The 21,746-nt window shown below is 34.9% G+C and overlaps 3 protein-coding genes across 3 annotated transcripts in view; 1 reads left to right on the top strand and 2 right to left on the bottom strand.

The window, feature by feature from the left end:
• Nucleotides 1-3,165: 3,165 nt before the first annotated feature.
• LOC101899008 (ATP-dependent Clp protease ATP-binding subunit clpX-like, mitochondrial) lies at nt 3,166-11,391 on the bottom strand. Its single transcript, XM_005182931.4, has 6 exons — nt 10,621-11,391; nt 6,355-7,315; nt 6,019-6,295; nt 5,782-5,931; nt 5,498-5,719; nt 3,166-3,371 (listed from the first exon to the last, which is right to left on the bottom strand). Exons 1-6 carry the CDS (start codon nt 10,691-10,693, stop codon nt 3,177-3,179), a joined length of 1,878 nt encoding a protein of 625 aa, XP_005182988.1. The 5' UTR covers nt 10,694-11,391; the 3' UTR covers nt 3,166-3,176.
• An 839-nt stretch (nt 11,392-12,230) lies between these two features.
• On the bottom strand, nt 12,231-13,546 carry LOC101899180 (surfeit locus protein 6 homolog). The gene is made up of 2 exons (XM_005182932.3): nt 13,347-13,546; nt 12,231-13,041 (listed from the first exon to the last, which is right to left on the bottom strand). Exons 1-2 carry the CDS (start codon nt 13,450-13,452, stop codon nt 12,269-12,271), a joined length of 879 nt encoding a protein of 292 aa, XP_005182989.1. The 5' UTR covers nt 13,453-13,546; the 3' UTR covers nt 12,231-12,268.
• A 2,476-nt stretch (nt 13,547-16,022) lies between these two features.
• The window catches only part of LOC101899358 (rho GTPase-activating protein 92B), a 37,408-nt gene continuing 31,684 nt past the window's right edge, over nt 16,023-21,746 (top strand). The window contains exons 1-2 of the mRNA XM_005182933.4: nt 16,023-16,355; nt 17,046-17,281. Coding sequence (XP_005182990.1) covers nt 16,306-16,355; nt 17,046-17,281 — 286 coding nt within the window. The 5' untranslated portion in view covers nt 16,023-16,305. The remainder of the gene's footprint in view (nt 16,356-17,045; nt 17,282-21,746) is intronic.

The raw sequence follows: 21,746 nt of genomic DNA, 5'->3' as shown, positions 1-21,746 counted from the left end.
TGAATTGAGATGACAGGTTTTGCAAACATTGAATATCATTTACTGTAATCATATGCATATACCGAATAACTGATATTAGCTTCGCAAAAGTGAAGGCGTTTCAAAAATTTTACAAATTGTAGATACGTTTTTTATGTTAATGCTAATGCCTGACCTGAAACATATATCTTTGGCATTTATATGAATTTCGATAAATGGATTAATGGAGCAATACAATTTGGATCGAAGTTTTCGCAAACGATTGATTTTCTAAATGACAATCCAAGAATGGCGTCCAATTGCAAATTTGTTTGTTCAAATATCAGATAATTTGAGTAGCATAACTGAAATTTGAATAAGAGTGAAGCCCAAAGGAAAATAAGCTGAAATCACAACAAATGAAATTGCCTCCGTCACCTTAGAAGCTGACCAGTAGTATGTGTAAAATTATTTGAAAAGCCAACCATTCTCTGCTGCCGAAAAATAAAAAGATAACCGGAAATAGAAAGTGGCCAACTCATATGCAAAATGACAGTGTTGCCAGCCACGAATTAAATTAAAGCGAAAATGCAATTCTGTACAATGTGTAGGGATCTGTAGGTGCGTATAAAGTAAAAAACAAATTGACGATAAAATATATAAGACGGGCATCGTTTTCATCTTCAAATCGTTAACCCTCAACGGAGTGGGTTCCGAAGGAATAGACCAATATTGTCCATTTCGTATTGGACCTAAATAAATATGATATAAATATTGCGACGTCCCAGGTTTAAACTATATTTTTTACTTCCATCATTTTATATGAGATATGTGATAATTTTTAGAAAATATTAAAATGTGCGTGAGATACCAGATACAGGCGACCGAAATATTAAATTTTCACACTTCATATAATTCAGATAAAAATATTGGTTCTGGGCAAACTTACAATAACATCGAACATTTATATCCAATTTTTTGCGACATCATAAATTCCATATTTATCTCAAGTTTCCAGTTGAGAGAAATTTTTAGATATAGCAAGTTGTAAAGACTCGCCGACTTGTTTCGCAAAGTTATGACAGCTAAAAGTATTGAAAATTGTGACCCTTTGTGGGTGACAGATCTTGTGTTGATAGAAATAATGAGATGTGCCAAGCCTGAATGAAATCGGATGTTAATTTCGCGTTATATGAGCCTCATGGATATTCCAAATTTTGAACCTTTGTGGGGGAGGTGCAAGAAGGAGTTGGCCGTTACCTCCCATCTTTACAGCAGATCTTGTAGAAATAATAGGATGTGTAAAGTATGAAGAGAACCGGATGCTTATTTCGGATTTTATAATCGATTTGGTTATTCAAAATTTTTACCCTATCTTCACACCAGACCTTAAGCTAATAAAAATATTGTGATCTGTGTAATTTGAAGACAATGGGACTCTTACATCACATTTTCAAAGAGTTATAAATACATCAGCGCTAGATGTTAATATTAAGATTTGCAAAGTTGGAGTAAAGTCGGTGGCCATTGTGCTCTAGAAATGAAGAGAGGAAGATTATTTTGTACACATTCTTGGGTGGCGCGTACTGATTCCTGTTGGAATGTCCAAGGCCTGCGGCCAAAATATTTGGGTGCCCAAGGCTTTAATACACCCTCCAGAATATTTTCGCGATAATATTCGGCATTTGTTCTGATGCCACGGTCGATTAATACGAGCAGAGAGCTACAATCGGCTGTTATGGCGGCCCACACCATCACCATGGCCGTCGCTTAAGTTCTGGTGGCCAACCGAAGGTGCACATTTTACGATGACCTCTTTGGCAAGTAAGCACGATCATTTTGTTGGTTTACAAACTGCTGGACATCGAATATTTTCTCATCGGAGAAAACCAAATTCGACAGTTCACCACTTTCGGCCAAGCGAAGCTACTCTTTAGCTCTTTTGGGTCTATTTTCTTTCCGGTGCGGTGTAAGTTCTTGCACTTTTTGGAATTTCAATGGCTTTACCCCGAGCTCATCTTTCAATATTTGCCGAATGGAATATTGCGATATGTTCAGCTCACGAGCCATTTTTCGGCCATTGCGACGCGGGCTTCGATCAAGTCGCTCCTTTACTTTTCGAACCAATTCTGCTGATGTTGCTGTTTTCTTCCGTCCACTTCCTTGACGTCGGGCTACACTACCAGTACCACGGTAACGAGCGATGGTACGAGACACAAATGATTTATTCACATTTAAATGCTGGAGTGCTCTAACGATAGCCACTTTTTCACTTTGTTTTTGCAGCCAAATATAAAGAAATCACACTATCACGCTTGAATTCCATCCCGAAAAACTTTTTTCTGGAAAATAAAATGCTTTCGTACGCTTGTTAACAATATAATGAGGTGTAACTGGAATAATTTTAACAGCTGTCGGACGAGTGTCTTAGAAATGATAGCAGTCTGAAGTTGGTTAAAGTTTTTTCATCTCACCATGTAGATAAATATAAATTTCTCTTTATTTTTTTTTAATTTTTTTTTTTTTTATTTCGAAAATTTATTTATTACATAACTAAAAGAATACATTTGTAAATGTATGCGTATTTTCATGTTTTTTTTTTTAATCATTAAATGGTAATATAAAAGAACATTGCTATTTTTTATTTAGGTTTTTTGTTTAATTTTATTATTTTTTTGTGAACCTATTTAAAAATATATTTTTAATTATACTGATTTTTGTTCTAACAAAATTGTATAATTACAAATATTTATTTTTCATTTTTTTCGCATATTATCTAAACTCATTAAAATAGATTTTTTGTTTATTTTCCTATTTCCTAAAACATGACAGGGAGTTGGGGTGGGGGAGAGAGAAAAGGATGACGGAGATTTTGTTCCTATTATTTTTAACAAAACTAAATCAGGAATATCGCAAAATTTATAAGAGACCTTCGGTTTGTAACAATGAAATCAAAAAAAAAAAAACTTCTTATGATTATTTTGGGTAGAAATGGATTTTTTGTTCTTTTTGTTGTTATTTATAAATACAGACTAATTAATATTTTTTTTTTTCAAATCGTCGTTTTCGCCAATGAAAACTTAACTCTACTCTCTACTAAGTAGGCAAAGAACAGTGTAATAAGAACCAAAGAATTTAGAAAGGAAGGATAAAAACTTTTAACAATTGAATGTTGGAACTGTAGTGTGTGGCGCCCAATTAATCGCATTCCAATTCGTTTACTGCGTTGCACGAACTTTTGTTGTCTCACTATCTTCACTGTCATCTGTGGTACTTTCATTACTGCTATTGACATTTTCATCCTTACGTATGTAGATGGGTGGCGATTGACCCTTAACACAGGCCGAAGTTATATGTACAGTCTTGATATCGGAGCCGGGAACTTCGAACATGGGATCGAGTAAAAGTTGTTCCTGTAACGGGAAATAAAGAAAGTAAAAGTTAATAAAAATACGTCAATGAATTATATGACAGGATAGTCTTTCAAGAAAATTTAGAAAATTCATATGGGAGTGATATGGAAGAGTTGATAGATTTAACTATTTTAAAATAAGACGTAGAAGCTCTTCTAAAATAAAATCAGAAAATATATTAGAAGACCAGAACGGCATTCTCAGAAATCGTATAACAGTTAAAAGAGTTCTGGTATAGAGTTGGTATAGAGTTGTAGAACGGCCTGAAAAAACAACGTTAATTGGCATTGGCGGCCATTTGGAAATGATTCTTATAAATCCACTTTTAACGATCAGTTCGTGCTTTTGGTGTAGCTAGGCCTTTATAAAATGTTTTCGATTTTTGAAAAATATTCTTCAGATCCATTGAAAAATATTCCTGTGAAAAATATTCTGGTCCATTGAAACATATTTTTAAAAATCCGCGACAATGTTGGCTTATTTGAATTGAATTGTATAAAATAAATGAAATTAAATGAGACTATTTGCCTGGTTGTTCCATTATAATTATTATTCAAAATCCATCTTTCTTTGGATAGACAGGTCCTTGAAAATATTCTTTAAAATCCACATTTTTTGTCGGTCTCCTTTGTCCATTGAAATATATTCCAATAAATCCCAGTTTACTGTTGTTGGTGTAGATCTTCTGGAGTGAGTTGGGTGGGTATGGCTGTGCAATCAAAGAGGTGCAGCATATTGTGCGGGCCTGTATCACACGCCGGGCAGACGTCACGCACATCTTCGTCAATACGTGCCCAATACGAATTGAGAAGACTACACTATCCTGAATGTAATTGCGCCAAAACTACCCTGGTTCGTCTACGCAGCTGCAATGGATGGGGGTGGACTCCGAGGACGGCATCGGCGACTGCGTCGGTATAAATGCCACTCAGGCCTGCCTGATAGGTTCAATGATCTAGAGGTTCTCTCTTATAGCTTTGGACCTCCCTCTCTAGATCGTGTATGTCCTTCCTGACACACCTGGATGGGGGAGATTTATCCACCATATGATGGTTGGGATGACTCACACGGTAACACCCAAGCAGGTACTGCAACGAAAGCATATGATTATGCTGACGTAAGGGAAGGACACTGGTGTTATGAGGAGGCACCCTGGGTGGTTCTCTGCATGTCCTCAAAAAGTATGGCATGATTGACCGTATCAGTTTTTTGGGCATGGTTGATCCTTTGAAAAATATTCTTCAGAATCCAGGTCTATTAGTCTCGTTGAAAAAATCCTAAAATTCCACGTTTATCGTCGGGTTAAACCATAAAAATTACTCTTCGAAATCCACGTTCTTTGGTCTAGTTGGTCCTTCGAAAAATATTCTGGAAAGTCCATGTCTATTTGCCATATTTATTCTTTAAAAATATTCTTGCTATTCTATTCTTAAACCTTCTCAAAAATCCTACGTTTTTGGAATGGTAGATCCGTTAAAAACTATTTCCCAAAATCCATGCTTTGAAAAATATTTTTCAAAATCCTCATTTATTGGCCTGGTTGATCCTTTAAAAACTATTCTTCAAAGTCCACGTTTATTGGTCCTTGGAAAAATATTCCCCGAAATCCATTCTTATAAAATTGTTGAACCTTTTGAAAATATTCTTCAAAATCTGTGTTTATTGATCAGGGTAATTCTTTCAAAATATTGTGTAAAATCCACGTTTATTGGTCTAGTTGATTTTTTTTTCTTTTCAAATATTATATTCTTTTCAAATCCTCGTTTATTAGCCAGGATGGTCCTGCGAAAAAATCTTTTAAATCCTTTGAAAAAGATTCTTAAAATCCCTTTTTATTGGCCATTATTTATTGGCCCTATTTTGTTTGAAAAATATTCTCCAAAATCCATGTTTATTGGCCATGATGGTCTTTTAAAAAATATTACTCGTCTTCCCCTTAAAAGGCCAAAAATGGGACAGCCTCGACAAAGTGGGGATTCTTAGAAAAAGACTAAAGACACGTAATCGATGAGTCGAGAAGCTCTTTTTTTAAAAAAACGTACAAATGTGTGGAGTAGAAACCCCCCCTAAAAACATCCCAAAATCTCCGCCATAAATAGCCCAAATATTCCTATTCAAATTCTTACCATTATTGAACGTAAACCTCTGGCACCGGTTTGACGTTCCATGGCCAAGGCGGCAATGGCTTTAATGGAGTTCTCTGTAAATGTCAAATCGACATGATCCAAACCGATTAGGGCCTTATACTGGGGAATTAAAGCATTTTTGGGTTCAGTTAAAATGCGAACCAACATATTAACATTAAGGCTGTGGAACGGCACAATAACGGGAAAACGGCCAACGAATTCCTAAAGGAGGAATGAAGAAATTTAGATTGTATAATAGAAAACCCTTAATCTGTTTCTCATACCGGTATCATGCCAAATTCCACGAGATCACGAGCTTGTACTTTTGTCAAACATCTATCACGTTCCTCCTGATCATCGTCCATGGGACTGGCGGCTGATTGGGCAGCACGGCGACCAGACGAGCCGGAAGTGGGAGCACCAAAACCCAAATACTTTAGAAAGAGACATAAACAGGGAAATATGAACAAAAAATGTATTTAGCAAATAATAATGAAAATTATTTGTTTTTCTATACAGACCTTTTCATTGAGCCTTCTTGCAATGAGACGATCCAGCCCGGTGTAGGCTCCCGAGGCAACAAAGAGTATATTTGTGGTATCCACCTGTACGGTTTCACCACGCAGTTTACGCGGTGAATTGCGTTCGGGTACATTGACAATTGTGCCTTCCAACATTTTGAGCATGCCCTGTTGTACACCCTCACCACCAACATCGCGCAACTGATGTATACCAGGGACGGCACCGATTTTGTCTACCTCATCCAAGAACACAATGCCTGTTTGGGCACGTTCCACACTAAAATGAAAAACATATATTAATTCAAGATCAATTTAAAAAAATTATCCACAACTTACTTATAATTGGCATCCTGCAGCAACTTTGATATAACACTCTCAATATCCTCGCCCACATAACCGGCCTGTGTCAATGTGGTACAATCACAGATGGCAAAGGGTACATCCAAACACTTGGCTATGGTCTGGGCTATTAGGGTCTTACCCGAACCGGTGGGTCCCAGCATGATAATGTTACTCTTTTCCAATTTGATTTCATAGTTTTGTTTATCCAAGATCTCCGAGCCCGAATCATGGCCACTATGATGATGTCCACCTGCCCCGCCGGCATTCTGTGCCTGTTTGGGTGGTAATTCAGTACCCGATGAAGCAATGGTGTGACCAATTCCCGTAATATGCAACAAATCAGTTCTCGTGCCCATTGGATCGTTCATCATGCCACCATTCTGTGACATCTGTTGTTGTTGTGGACTCACCTGTGGCAAATTGTGATGTATACGTTTGTAGTGATTGTATACGGCCACGGAGAGAACTTTCTTGGCAAAATCCTGACCCACAACATGTTTATCCAAATATTCCATAATTTTCTGTGGTGGTGGTGGGGGTTTTCTTTGATTTTTTGTTTCTTCTTTGATATTACGTTTTGTATCAACTTCGGAGAGTACGACAAAGAAATGATTGCACTTGGCACATTTGACAAAACGGGTCGAGCTAACAAATGTTTCCACTTGAGTACAGGGACTGCCACATTTTGGACATTGTAAAAAGTTCTTATCATTTGGAGGTTCTCCTGAGCTAGAACCACTATTCGAACCGCCACTACCTCCCGAAGAAGCTGAGGACGAAGAGGAATTACCACCGCCAACAGTACCACCAGCACCGGTACCAATGCCACCACTACCGGCACCGGCAGCATGTGCCAGAGTTATGTCAATTCGTGGATTGGTGGCAATGTGAAGACAACGTGTCGCCAAGGCTGATAAACATCCCGATTGGGCATGATGATTGGGACAATAAAGACCTGAAATGAAAGTAGAAATGGAAAATAAATTTGCAAATTATCTACAAGCTGTATGAACACATAGAGGTAGCAAATAATAGAATTTTTAAGATAAATATATTTCATTTAAAGGATTTAAAAACTGATTGTGGTGGCTTATCATAACAACTGATATGTTCTGCCAAATTTTTAGCAAATTGAGCCTCACTCTTATATGGGGTAAAGATAAGATTTTAGAATCTGGATTAGAAGATGATCTCTGATTGAAAACTGTTCTACAGACGACCGTTGACCCCGATATTCTAGGGGACCGCAATCAAGCAAAGCCGACTTTAAAAAAAAAAGCCAAAACAAAATAAAAATATTTATAGGTCTTAAAAAAATCTGGAAAAATACAATAAGAAATCCACCAGTGCCCCATATCGAAAAGGATGCAAGGGATTTGGACAGGATACATATCGACAAGGATGCAAGGGATTCTACAATATAAACTCTCGCCATTGCAAATAACTCAAATGACCAATGCTCTGACACTGACATCATCCGGTCAAGTAAAACACTTGCTGGGGACCCCTACGCTTAGTTCCCAAAAAGATTGTATCTAAGACCATGGACCTGTAGAAGGTAGTCCAGAGATACGTAGGCAAATCCGTCGAAGAGAATATGTCCATTATGTCGATTGATAGCGCCATTCATAACTGTTGGAACTGTGATCCGGCAATATCCGACAACTTCATTTGTCAATTTTTTTTTTTTTTTTGTGAAAAATCATTTCTGCTTCCCGAAACTTGGAAGGCTTAAATAGGCCTCTTTTCTGTGAATATGTTCAGGTGATCGAGGAAACCCTTAGTTTTCTTAAATTAAAATATGAAGTTTAGAGCTAAAAGACTTCTCTGAGACTATGTCAGAGGTGTGTATTCCCCAATGTTTCTGACAGCTCACTTCTGTCCGAAAAAATTAATATAACCGTCATCTCAACATCTTGGCGTTTAGATGAACTGATCACACCATTGAAGGATTGTTTTTCAAAAAGAAAAAGACAGTACTGGTCAGTCCTTTGTCACCTCATGTAGATGGTCCACTGGTGTCATGAGGAGGCACCCTGTGGCAGGCAGACCTGTATATTCTTCCACTGCGTAGGACTTGTATTCGAAGACCAAAACCTTGGCCGCATAGGGCTTTGTCAGCACCAAAGTTCTGCCGGCTAGCGACTTATGAACTTTGTTGCTCTTTCCAATTTATTGCAAATAATTGTGGATTTCATTGATATCATGTTGTGGACAGACTGGATGGCTTCCTCTTAGACTGAGGAGGAGCAACGCCCTAAGAGTCTCCGCTACTGGCGCCTGTATTTATAAATATAAATAATTGTGGATTGGTGTAATATAAAGTTGCGGACATAATCCGTGTTGATGAACAGAAACTGGATAGCTTACTCTTAGACTGTAAGCCTCATAAGTTTCCGCTACTGGCGACAAAAGTGGAATCTAAGCGACCTGTCCTGGCAGCTTGTAAAAATCTCTTTTAGTTGATTCCAATTGTAATAAGTAAACGGAGATTTCCTTTTGTTCGTTTATAGCGAGTTATATTACTTCATATTATTTAGTTCATTATGAGTAATTTCTTTTCATATAGCTTGAATACGACGATTATGGGATAATTACCACAAATCTGATCTGATCTGCCTTTAATTTTAATGTAGAATCTTATTCAATCAGCAGATTCTAATAAGTCAAAGATTTTAGTTTATGGGCTTTCTGCCTTGTTCATCACTCTAATTACACTATCATTGATTGCCTTAGAGCTAATTAGAATTTTATCAGGTTGGAATGTTTCCAGGATTATTATATTTCCTCAAGCTCATATATTGATTTCGGTGTATTTTTTGTGTATAGTTCATGACAAGTTAGAAACAAGAGAAACTCTCAAACTTAATCCATTACAGATTATATGGCCAGTTGCTAAAAATACAAAAGAAAACCGGTGAAAAATTACATATGTAATGAAAAATTGTTTTCAAATGGCACGCATGCCCATTATTAATCCCATACCCCCGCCTCATAATAATGATTTGTTGACACTTTTTTTATTGCCTTGAGACGAGGTTGTGTTTTTGTTGCTTCATAGTGCAATGAGGAAATCATAGAGGAAGTTATGGTCACCAGCTTATGTGTGCGGTTGGTAGGTACGACATAAGAGGGCATAAAACCAATCTCATAAATAGACAAGTGTTGAAATATCTCATTCCCCCTTCAAACTTGACTTAATAAAATCAAGTTGAGCCACACTTTACCGCGCCATTGTCATATGGGTAGGTAATCAACAACGTCAAAGTTAAATGACCAGCTGGAAAGGTCAATCGTTTGCTTCTTCAATCGTAGAATGCATATGGAAATGATGAAAGTTTAAAAAAAAAATAATAAAACGTGTTCGTTCTGGGCTTAGAAACCTGTTAAATATTAGGAAGTTATTTATTATTTACTTTTTGATTTTTTCGAGATAACCAAACCAAGCTAATCTAGCTAAAAAAAAACAACCAAATACGTCAAATTTTGTTGAGACAACAAACAATCACGAACACTCAAACACACATGTGCTCTCACGGCATTACCAAAAGTGTCACCTAATACAAGAAACAAACAACAGAGCACAAAAACACACAGAGCATATGGTCTGTGACACCGAGACAGTGGGAGTGAGAGAGGCAAATAAAATAAATTAAAAATCAGGAATACAAACATCCAATCAAAAGGCGATGCAGCAAATTGATTGAAAAACAGAATAAATGTCTCTACGTAAAGGCATTTTAATGACCTTGATTTGATAACACAAATAAATAATAAACGCAATACTTGCAAGCAAACTAACTGAACGGTCAGGCAAATGGGAAGAGAGCAAGAGACAACAAAAATTAAGACAAATCAGCTGATTTACATGGAAAATAAGAGCCAAGACCTCCAACAAAACCCACACCAACAAAAAAATGGGGAATTTTTATTTAAACAAATTTTCTTTTGAAAAGCTCAATGCACTTGCTGCGGCTCTACTGGTGTGGATTACTTTGAATAATATTTGCATAAATTATTTCTAGAACAAAGACAGACAACAAAATGCGATTTTAACAAAAAATCAATCAACATTGTCAAGAAAAAAGCAAACAAAGCCTTTTGGGAAAAATGTATTTTGGGAGGACAGGTTTTTTCTTAGTCATGGCCGAGGAGTTCACTAACCCATCATCCATCCACCGTACACAAGCGATTTTTTGCTGTGAAAATGATTATGAAACCCCTTGGTTTGGAAGATGATCATCAGCAAAACAAACTTACCTCTTAACCAACAATGATGGACACCAGCTTTCTGCAGCTGGGATAGTAACACTATGTGGCGGGCTACACTCATAATGAGGCTGGGAATCGAAGTTTTCTTGGTTGCCTCTTTGTTTTGTAATGTTGGGCCGTTGATCTGTTATCTCGGCCTGTTGTTGTTTGTTTTGTAACGAAGCGGCGGCTAATTTAAATTACGTTGCCTGGCCGAAAAATTTTCCAAATATTTTTATTGAATTTTGTTTCTTTTTTTCTTTCCTTCTTTGTGATCACTTTATTTCTTCTTTAGCGACACACGTCGTCTTCCAACAACATACTATAATCGCCACCAACACTACTACTACGCACCACAATTATTATGGTTGGGATGTGGTGGAGAATTCCAATTCGATTGAAAATTGTTTACGTTTTTTATGGTTTTCTTTGCCTTTCAGTTCATTTGCCTCACAAAATCAAAGACGCAATTTTCCTTTGAAATGTTTTTAGATGTTTTCGTTCTTTCCCGTTGCTTTAATTTGCTTAAATATATATTTTTCTTTTTTTACTTTTTGGCCTCTGTGTGTTTTTTTCTTGCGCGACGACTACTACAACGACGATTTTGTTTTTTTCTTCTTCAAGCGGAGAATGACATTTGTTTGTCGTGGCGTATGTTCAGTTACTAGGTCTCTTGACAGGTTATTGCGACGAGATAAACATATGTCAAATATGGAACAAGTGGCAACAGTTGGTCTTGGAAACAGTGGTCAAATGAATGCTGTTGAAAATTTAAACCGAAATTTTGAATTAATTCTTTTCCAAAAGAAATCCAATTGATTTGTTAACTAATCAAATTATAGGGTTACCAAGGCAAAAGTATGTCATTTTGCTAATATATTTTCACAGGTTACGTTGCTAAAAGTGAGTAATAACTGAACATACCCCACAGTATTATTTCATTACTATGAAGTTTAATTGGATCCCCAATAAAACCTTTGCATAAACATTCAAAACAAAATATACTGGCTTAAATATTTTTAAGATGTATCTAATTGGTTTATATATTAATGACTTGAACAGTAATCAACTACTAGGTGGTGGTATGTTCAGTTAATTCATTTTACAAGTTATGCTCTTTAACGGCTTTGCGTTTATCAAATGATTGGTTGGGTATATTCAGTTACTGCCTTCTAATACGTTAGGTTCTGCAGTCTACATTTATACAGCACAGGATCTCAGTTACGAGAAATTATATCCTACAAAAATGTTTTTGCATTTTGAAAATAGCAAAGCATTCTACACTCACTTGGCTTATTTTCAAATATTTTGGCGCACACAATTAATATCTACATTAGTGCTTTATATCACCAGGTAGTTGTTTCCCACACTGCTTTGTTTGGTAGACGAAATCGTCAAAGAAGGTAATTTATTTGGTCCAATACCATTCCTTGTTTTGGGAATACAGACAAAAACACCTTCCACATTTAATGGTCCAAAATAATAACGAGATATTTGGTTTCTACATAGAATCTCAGCGATATTCCAACCTGCGTTTGTAAGAACTGAACTGGACTGAAACATATACCTAATGAATTATGTTCTTTGGACCATCCCATCAAAAAAATAAAACAACACCCTTGTTTTTTTACAATTTTTCCTAAAATCTAACATTTTATTAAAAACCAGGTATAACTCTTCCCTTCTTTGCTGCCTTCTTAAGCTTATTCTTTTGTTTATCCTTTGAACGTTTATCCAAGTTCTCTTGACGTTTCTTCTGGCGCGCCGCAATGTCTTTCTCCACCTTTTGTTTGCGTTCGGTCCATTGTTTCTTGGCCTTCTTCTTTTCCACTTTACGTTTCTTGATGGCCTTGTACAAGAGTTTTGGATCATCTTTAACCTTTTTACCTTCGACCTTGTCGAAAGCCTTCTTCCATGCCAGCTCATTTTTCATTTCCAATGCTTTCTCTACCTCTCCGGACTCCTTAAGTTCATTTATCTTCTTATCAGTGGCCTTTATTTCCCGCAAGATTTCTCGGGGATTTTTGTGTGATTTCTTTTTCTTTTGGGCAAAATCGAATTTGGAGAAGACAATTTTACCCTCTTCATTGAAAACAGGTTTGGGTACGACGGGCTTAATATCCTTTTTGGACTCTTTTTCATCATCATTGCCGTCGCCTTCCCCAAGTTTGGCTTGTTGATTTTTAATTGATTTGGCTGCGGTTACGAGTACTTTTTTAAATTCTTTATTTTTCTTTAGTTTTTTAGCTTCTTTCTTTTTCTTGGCCTTTTCCGATTGTGGTCCCTTCTTTGTTTTCATTTTATTCTTTATACGGTCCAGACGTTGTTGCAGTTCATCAATTGAATCGGAGGCAGCATTTTGTTTATTGGGAAACGATTTGGCAGCTATGGTTTTACTTGTTGTTAGAAGATAGTCATCTGTATCATCGGCTGGAAGAAACGAAAAAATGGAGAACTTAACAAAAATAGTTGCAGATGGCTGGTAATCCCTACATTAATAATTAATTATATAAAAAAGAGATGCATTTATGGTTCTGTACGAGCATTAACGAGAAAGTCAACATAGGTTCCAGTCTAGCAAAGCAGCCGTACTTCGGTCTCCCATGACAAAAATACATTTGTACTTAGCCAACGAATGCCACCTCAATCCACTATTCTATTTGTCTTCCACAAGAAGACATCTTTTTCTATCTCAATTGTATACTCTTTCTAATTACTAGAGCTCCCCCACTTACCTTCAATCGAATCGGGTACATTGAATGTCAACAATAAATCCATAATTTTCTCATTTTCTGAACGCATAAACGTCAGTAAATGTTTTTTATCTATTTGTATTGTCATTTTGTTTTAAATTTTATTAAGAATTAACTATTTAATGGAAAAAAGATCAAAACCAACACGTGCAATGTTTTCTCAAAGCAAAACATAAACAGAGGCCAGCGATTTTTGACATTTGTGGTCATGGGATGTGTTCAGTGAGTTCAATTCATGAAGTATGTTCAGTTAGTGTAATACTTATACAGAGTTGTTTCTTGCACAGCCATAATGTTTTTAATTAATAGAACAGTGTGGCTTGTTTGTTCGGGATACCGTAGTATTTTGTTGTTGCAAAATGGTTTGGCTTTATCCCTTTATTGTTGTTTTTATAAAAACAACGTTTGTTTATTAGTGGAGAACGATGGTAATGTTTACCAGGGGGTAAGGCAGGGAATACCTAGGTTTCGGAAAGAGCCACCAATCCTCATCAGTTCCCTTGTTTTTGTCTGGGATATTTTTTTAATTAATTGATAAAGAAAATAGGGGGATTATATTAATTAAAAAAAGGATTATAAAATTAACGGAAAATATATTATTTGTTACGTAGTGTTAAAGTTCTTGGGCTCGATTTCTATTCTATGTGTACCATAAATTTTTAAAGCAAAAAAATTCCAAAATTTTATTTTTTGACATCGTCTAGTTTTTTACTGTCACCAACAAAATCAGAGCTTTTAATTTAAAAAGTGAAATAAAATTTATCGACTGTTCTGCTCAAGTATCTAAGAATCTACTGTTTTCGCTATCTTTTTATAATAAAAAAAATTGGCTATTGGTCTGTTCCAATACTGTAAAAGTTTTTACTACGATAACCGATTTTCCCTTTATGATATACTGCAAAACTAGTAAACTGGAACAGAGCATATATATAGTATGGCCTATTTTATAGCATGTTTCCATTGGAAACCGAACAACGTTGTTCGCTCTCAGAATTAGGTACACGAATTAACCCGTTCATACTGCACGATTCGTAATTCATAGTAAAATAATTCCTTTTTTCAAAAATTTTGTTTGTTAATTTTAATGGGAATTTATACGAAAATACATGAAATTCTCACTAATATGAATAGAAGAAATTATTGTTTTCCTCCCAAAGATTTATTATATCATTAATTTTACAATTTTCATTCACGTTTTCAACTTTTTGTGCAAATGTTGACATTTTGAACATATTTTTGTGTTGTTCCATTTTTAAATTCTGGTGAAGAGACAATTGTCAAATATTTTTTCTGCCGATACAAATATTTTGAAAATATTGCCTCTTTTGTTTGCAGTTTCCTGTGGAAATTTCAACTCGTGGACAAAATGCGCACCTCGGATGAGAGAGAAAACAAAATGTACTTTCGTTTGAATGTACATACGCCATTCAACATTGTAGTTTTCATTCATAATTTTCAGTCTTCCCAAAAAATTTTAAAATTTCATTATATTTTGCTATTTTTAATTTTTAAATGCCATAATTTATTTTTTCGATAAATGCTCTCATTTGTTAGGGATGGGACATATTTTTTCGTTGTTCTGAGAGTGATTTGATTTGAACAACGTACAAATATGAGTGTTCGCTCAGGAAATTTTGTGTGAAGAATTAGATAGTTTTTTCATAGTTAAGGGCCAAACAACGAATAGAGAGCGAATCAAGTGCAGTGGAAACGCCACATTAGAACTGCAAGAATGTAAAAGTTTCTACAACAATAACCGATTTTCACTTAGTGATACCAAAAAAATAAATAAACTAGTAGATTCTTACGGGTTCAGGAACAGCCCTGTGATAATATTTTTACATTCTTGCAAGAATCCACAATTTTTTCGTAGTAAAAACTTTAACATTTTTGTAGTTCTGGAACAGACCAAGAATTGCAATTTTCTGTTCCCGAAGTTCTTCAACCATGGAATCATTGCAAGGCTACCAATGCATATAAAAAAGTCACATTTTGGTGTGTTTTTTTTTAGGCTGTTTACATCGTCGAACCGTACTTTTGTAGAGATCCTACGAATTGGAACGTAACTGTGATTGTTGACCGTTCTCATGAGATGATAGCCAATTTTGTCCAAAATGACTAGAATGGTATGCGGTTTCAACAAGACGGAAACACATAACACACAGCATGCGTAATTATTGAGAGACGTGTTCGTTAAATAATTACATCGCGTTCAGCAATGGTCAGCTGACCACTTAGATCGCACTTTAACGAGTTTATGCTTTTCATGTTTTAGATTTTCATGTAACATAGATATTGTTGTTTCAGAATTAAAAAGGTTGCTTTAAAAATTGAAAGAAATAAACTAAAGTTAAAGTTTAAACTAAAGTTTATTTCTTTGAAGGGCTAAGTACATAAGAAGCTTGAAGTCATTGCACGGCCTATTTTGTGACATTTCACAAAGGAATTACAGAGCCGCACTAAAATCCAGCCGTCGTTTTCCATTATAATTTGACATTAATATGCCTAGCCATGACTTCAAGCTTCTTATGTACTTAGCCCTTAATGCTATTTTTCTAAAGTCACATTATCGTTCGGTTGCAAGTCGACATACGTATCCCTATTTTCATCTGTCATTGAAACATCGATTGCTCGATTTAACCAACGTCTTAAAAGTCGATTAGTCCGAAGTCGACCTACGTAGCTCTATTTTCTTCTATTATCACAGAATGACTAATTTTCGTGAGTGTTTTGTTATTTAAAAATAAGAATTACAATAAAAATTCAATTCCATAACACGGAATAAAAACATATTCGAAAAATTATCGGGTTTACGAGAAAAACAACAAAACGTTAAGTTTATCCAAAAAAAATAGGATTTGTGGTGCGGTTGCGGTTGTGTTTTCCTCTCTGTTTCGCTACAAAATATAAATAAAACGATAATTAAAAACGGCAAAGCAAAATGAAGAAACAATTTACGAAAATTAAAATAGCAGCTGAAAATCTTTCAAGGTAATGCTTGTTTTTCTCCATTAAGTCGGGGAGACAAGGTGTCGTAGTCGGTTCGCATAAAATTGAGCAAAAAAAAGCTTGAAAGTGCGCTGATGATGGTTATATGGCATTTAAGTGTTTCGACAACAAAAACAAAGTGGTTAAGGAGACAGAGGAGTGGCGGCATGAGCATCATCGCCAGTCAGTCTTGCAATTTGAGATAAAAACCCCTAAATACGACATTAGCAACAACAGCAATGACAACGACAACAACGGCTATAGAAGTCCCCCCAAAAATATCTTGAACATTTCATAGCCTCAATGTTGTGGAATGTTGTATGTGTTTGTTGTCGCCGTCGTCTGGCTTATAATTGAGCGCCACTGCAGGCAACAACAAAAACAACAAGTACACCACCCCATTCCAATGGTATAGTGGAATGGCGATAAGGGCGTTTCACTAGGCCTTTGTCCTTTTTGCCAACAGTTTGTTTGAATAGCCTTAACGTCTACCCCCACTACCCCTCGCTTTGAAAGGGTGGTGCTGGTTGCTGGTGTAATGGCTGCTGATGATGCGCCAGCCATGTTGCGCTTTGTCTCGTTCCACTTTACTTCACATGTTATGTCATTGTTGTGATTAAATTTTGTGTTTGTTGCCTTGTTTTCCGTCTTAAGCAATTCTAATGATGACCCTCCCTCCCCTCTTTTTTGCAGATCGAATAAACCGGATCGTAAAGATTGTGAATTGGAATTGATTGAAAAACAAGTGGAAAAATATCGTGATGTACTCGATAAAATGGTCAAAAAATTGCCCGCGGGTTCAGCCGATATTCAAGATCGCGATAAACGCATTAAAAAACAAAGTCATTATAAAATTGGGCAAGCCCTTGAGGAATCATCAAAAGAATTATCAACAGATATGCCACTGCATCATGTTCTTTTAAATAGCGGTGAGTTGTTGGCTTTTGGCTATAGCTAGCTACCTACCTACCTTTCTATCAAAACAAGATAAACTCTTTACTTTGACACCAAAGAAACGAAGCAATAAAAAAATTAAAGAAAAATGGGCACATATCCACACACATATACGCACCTCTCCACACATATCCCCCATTTAAAACACTATCACCACCATCGTCATCATATCACCCATATATGCGATATACCTATAAATATAGTAAAGTGTAGAGTAAAATATAAAAAAAAAAACAACACGAAAAAGATAAGAGCCACCAAAAACCAACAAGAAGTAAGACAACAACGGAAAACATTCAACCATTCAACACACAAATCAACCAAACTTCTTTCTATTAAATCAGCTAGAGTCGCGGCCAATGTTGACTCAGAATTCTTTGTTAAGTTATGGCAAATCAAAGTGATTACAAATAAGAGGGGTGTATGCGGAGTCAAATTCCAATTGGTTTCCTCATTGCAAAAACGGGAAACTTTATCTTTGACATTTCGGATGGCTTGTTTTTCGATGACATTTTCTATAGAAAAGTTGTTTTTCGATGACAACGTCGTCCGATAACGATATTTTCTATAAAAACGTTGTCCGATAACGATATTTTCTATAAAAATGTTGTTCGATAACAACATTTTCTATAAAAATGTTGTTCGATAACAACATTTTCTATAAAAATGTTGTTCGATAACAACATTTTCTATAAAAATGTTGTTCGATAACAACATTTTCTATAAAAATGTTGTTCGATAACAACATTTTCTATAAAAATGTTGTTCGATAACAACATTTTCTATAAAAATGTTGTTCGATAACAACATTTTCTATAAAAATGTTGTTCGATAACAACATTTTCTATAAAAATGTTGTTCGATAACAACATTTTCTATTAAAATGTTGTTCGATAATAACATTTTCTATTAAAATGTTGTTCGATAATAACATTTTCTATAGAAAAGTTGTTCGATAACAACATTTTCTATAGAAAAGTTGTTCGATAACAACATTTTCCATAGAGAAGTTGTTCGATAACAACATTTCCCTTAGAAAAGCTGTTCGATAACAACATTTTCTATTAAAATGTTGTTCGATAACAACATTTTCTACAGAAAAGTTGTTCGATAACAACATTTTCTACAGAAAAGTTTTTCGATAACAACATTTTCTGCAGAAAAGTTGTTCGATAACAACATTTTCCATAGAAAAGTTTTTCGATAACAACATTTTCCATAGAAAAGTTTTTCGATGACAACATTCTCCAAAGGAAAGTTGTTCGATAGCAACATTTTCCTTACAAAAGTTGTTCGATAACAACACTTTCTATAGACAAGTTGTTCGATATCAAAATTTTCTATAGACAAGTTGTTCGATAACAATATTTTCTATAGAAAAGATGTTCAGTAACAATATTTTCTGTAGAAAAGTTGTTCGATAACAAACTTTCTATTACAACTTTTTTATAAAGCTTTTCGATAACAGCCTTCTCTATAGAAAATATGTTCGACAACATTGCTTGGAAGTGAGAATTTTGTCGATAAAAGTCTTCTCTTCGAAAGTATTTGTTGTAATTTAAATTTGAAATAGACGTTACTTCCCATGGGGAAAACACAATAGTTCTTAAAATTATCATACTACCCTCGTTGTAAGCGAATGAAAAATGTATTAATAAAATCCAAGCCATATTATCGTAAATACATACATTTTTTCTACATTTTACAAAAAAGGGTTTATCGGTTTGCGTGCTAACTGGCCATATTTGCATTGAGTTTTTTATTGCTCTTGGTCACAAAACTTGGCGAACAATGGCGTTGGTGGTGGCGGCAGCGGTGATAAAGACATAGAGACGCTTTTTCATATCCTCACCTTTCAAACGAATCGAGTAGCGAGTGACCAACCACCATAATGTGGTGCATTGTGTCATGTGAGGTTGTGGTATTGTTTCACTTTTCTAGTTCTTTTGTGAGGGTATTTTCCTAGTATTTTCATGGATTTGAAAACAGAAACTATTTTTTAGGAGGATAAACATGAATGACAATATACAAGTAGACGCTGAAAATAAGCACTCGTCGCTGTTTATTTTTGTCTAGTAGGCCTCACCTTAACTTGGTCAACGTTGACAATTTGACCTTGTTGAACGATATTCGTTGGCCCTGTAAAGGTGAGTGGGGGGAGGAATGGTGTGAGGTGTAAATAATTAATAAGGTAGCAAACGGGTGGCGTACTACTAACCAAATAATATTCGTGATTTATTGTAATACAACAAAAAATCGGAAGATTGACTGACAGACATATTGCGCCCGCTTGCCTTATGTATTTGTTGTACTTGAAATGACTTTGTTGTCGATTTTTTCTTTGCTTTGGAATTTTGCTTTTCAAATATTTTCCTTTACAAATAAACGCTTTCTTGTTAATTGAGTTGTTGGCGAATTGGTTGGACAGCACCATGCTCAAATGCTTGACGATAAACTTTTCTGAGATACTTACACAGACACACTCATGCTTACAAATCATAACTGATTTTTGATGGTCTTTTGTTTGTTTTGCTTCACACCTATGTTGTGAACTCTTTAAGAGCTAAAGCCAATAATTGGTTTATATGTGGCGGATTAATGATATAGACTATTGTTGCCCTTCGTTCGGCATGTCATGGCTTCAAAAGTGGCCTGTTATGTAAACAATGACAATGAGACTTCTGGTCAATGGCTGTATTTACATTAAACGAATTTCGAGGAGTGTCATATTTGAATAAGAATGGCTGCATGGTATGACAAAGGTCTATTATGGAACTATGAAAAAAAAAAAGAAAAATGGAGCGTTTTGTTATGGGAGAAAGTAAATGTGGAGGAAAAGGTGAATGGGTATTTTAGATAAATTTATTCAGTTCAACTTCTCAGTAGGACGTTTTTATCGAACAACTTTATACGAAATATGTTACCAAACATAATATTTTTTATAAGAAAGATTTCTGGAAGAACATTTGTTGTTGTCAAACAAATTTTCGATAACAATGATATTTGATCCCTATAAATATGTGATTTTTTATGGAAAATGGTGGTTATCGAACAATACAAAGAAAGTATTGTTATCGAACGATTAACATGATTTTTTTCTGTAGAAAATGTTATTGGACAAATTTTCTGTGCAACATGTTATCGAACAAATTTCTTATAGAATATGTCGATATCTAATAAATTTTCTATAGAAAATTTTTTATCGAACAACTTTTCTATAGATAATATAGTTATTGAACAACTTCTCTGTAGAAATTGTTGTTATCGAACAACTTTTCTATAGGAAATGTTGTTATCGAACAACTTCTCTGTAGAAAATGTTGTTATCGAACAACTTTTCCATAGAAAATGTTGTTATCGAACAACTTTTTTTTATAGGAAATGTTGTTATCGAACAACTTTTCTATAGGAAATGTTGTTATCGAACGACTTTTCTATAGGAAATGTTGTTATCGAACAAGTTTTCTATAGGAAATGTTGTTATCGAACAAGTTTTCTATAGAAAATGTTGTTATCGAACAATTTTTCTATAGAAAATGTTGTTATGGAACAAGTTTTCTATAGAAAATGTTGTTATCGAACAAGTTTTCTATAGAAAATGTTATCAAACAACTTTTCTATAGAAAATGTTGTTATCGAACAAGTTTTCTATAGAAAATGTTGTTATCGAACAAATTTTTTATAGAAAATGTTGTTATCTCAACAAGTTTTCTATAGAAAATGTTTTTATCGAACAAGTTTTCTATAGAAAATGTTGTTATCGAACAATTTTTCTATAGAAAATGTTGTTATCGAACAAGTTTTCTATAGAAAATGTTGCTATCGAACAAGTTTTCTATAGAAAATGATGCTATCGAACAAGTTTTCTATAGAAAATGTTGTTATCGAACAATTTTTCTATAGAAAATGTTGTTATCGAACAAGTTTTCTATAGAAAATGTTGCTATCGAACAAGTTTTCTATAGAAAATGATGCTATCGAACAAGTTTTCTGTAGAAAATGTTGCTATCGAACAACTTTTCTATAGAAAATGTTGTTATCAAACAACTTTTCTATAGAAAATGTTGTTATCAAACAACTTTTCTAGAGGAAATGTTGTTATCGAACAACTTTTCTAGAGGAAATGTTGTTATCGAACAACTTTTCTAGAGGAAATGTTGTTTTCGAACAATTTTTCTATAGAAAATGTTTTTATCGAACAAGTTTTCTATAGAAAATGTTGTGGTCGAACAACTTTTCTAGAGGAAATGTTGTTATCGAATAACTTTTCTAGAGGAAATGTAGTTATCGGACAACTTTTTTAGAGGAAATGTAGTTATTGAACAACTTTTCCTTTGGGAACCTTGTTATCGAGCAACTTTTGCGTAGAAAATATTGTTATCGAGCCACTTTTCCATAGAAAATATTGTTATCGAGCCACTTTTCTCCATAAAATGTAGT

This window comes from Musca domestica, unplaced genomic scaffold, assembly GCF_030504385.1.
Source record: "Musca domestica strain aabys unplaced genomic scaffold, Musca_domestica.polishedcontigs.V.1.1 24, whole genome shotgun sequence".
NCBI lineage: Eukaryota > Metazoa > Arthropoda > Insecta > Diptera > Muscidae > Musca > Musca domestica.
This window is presented reverse-complemented; position numbering and strand designations above follow the sequence as displayed.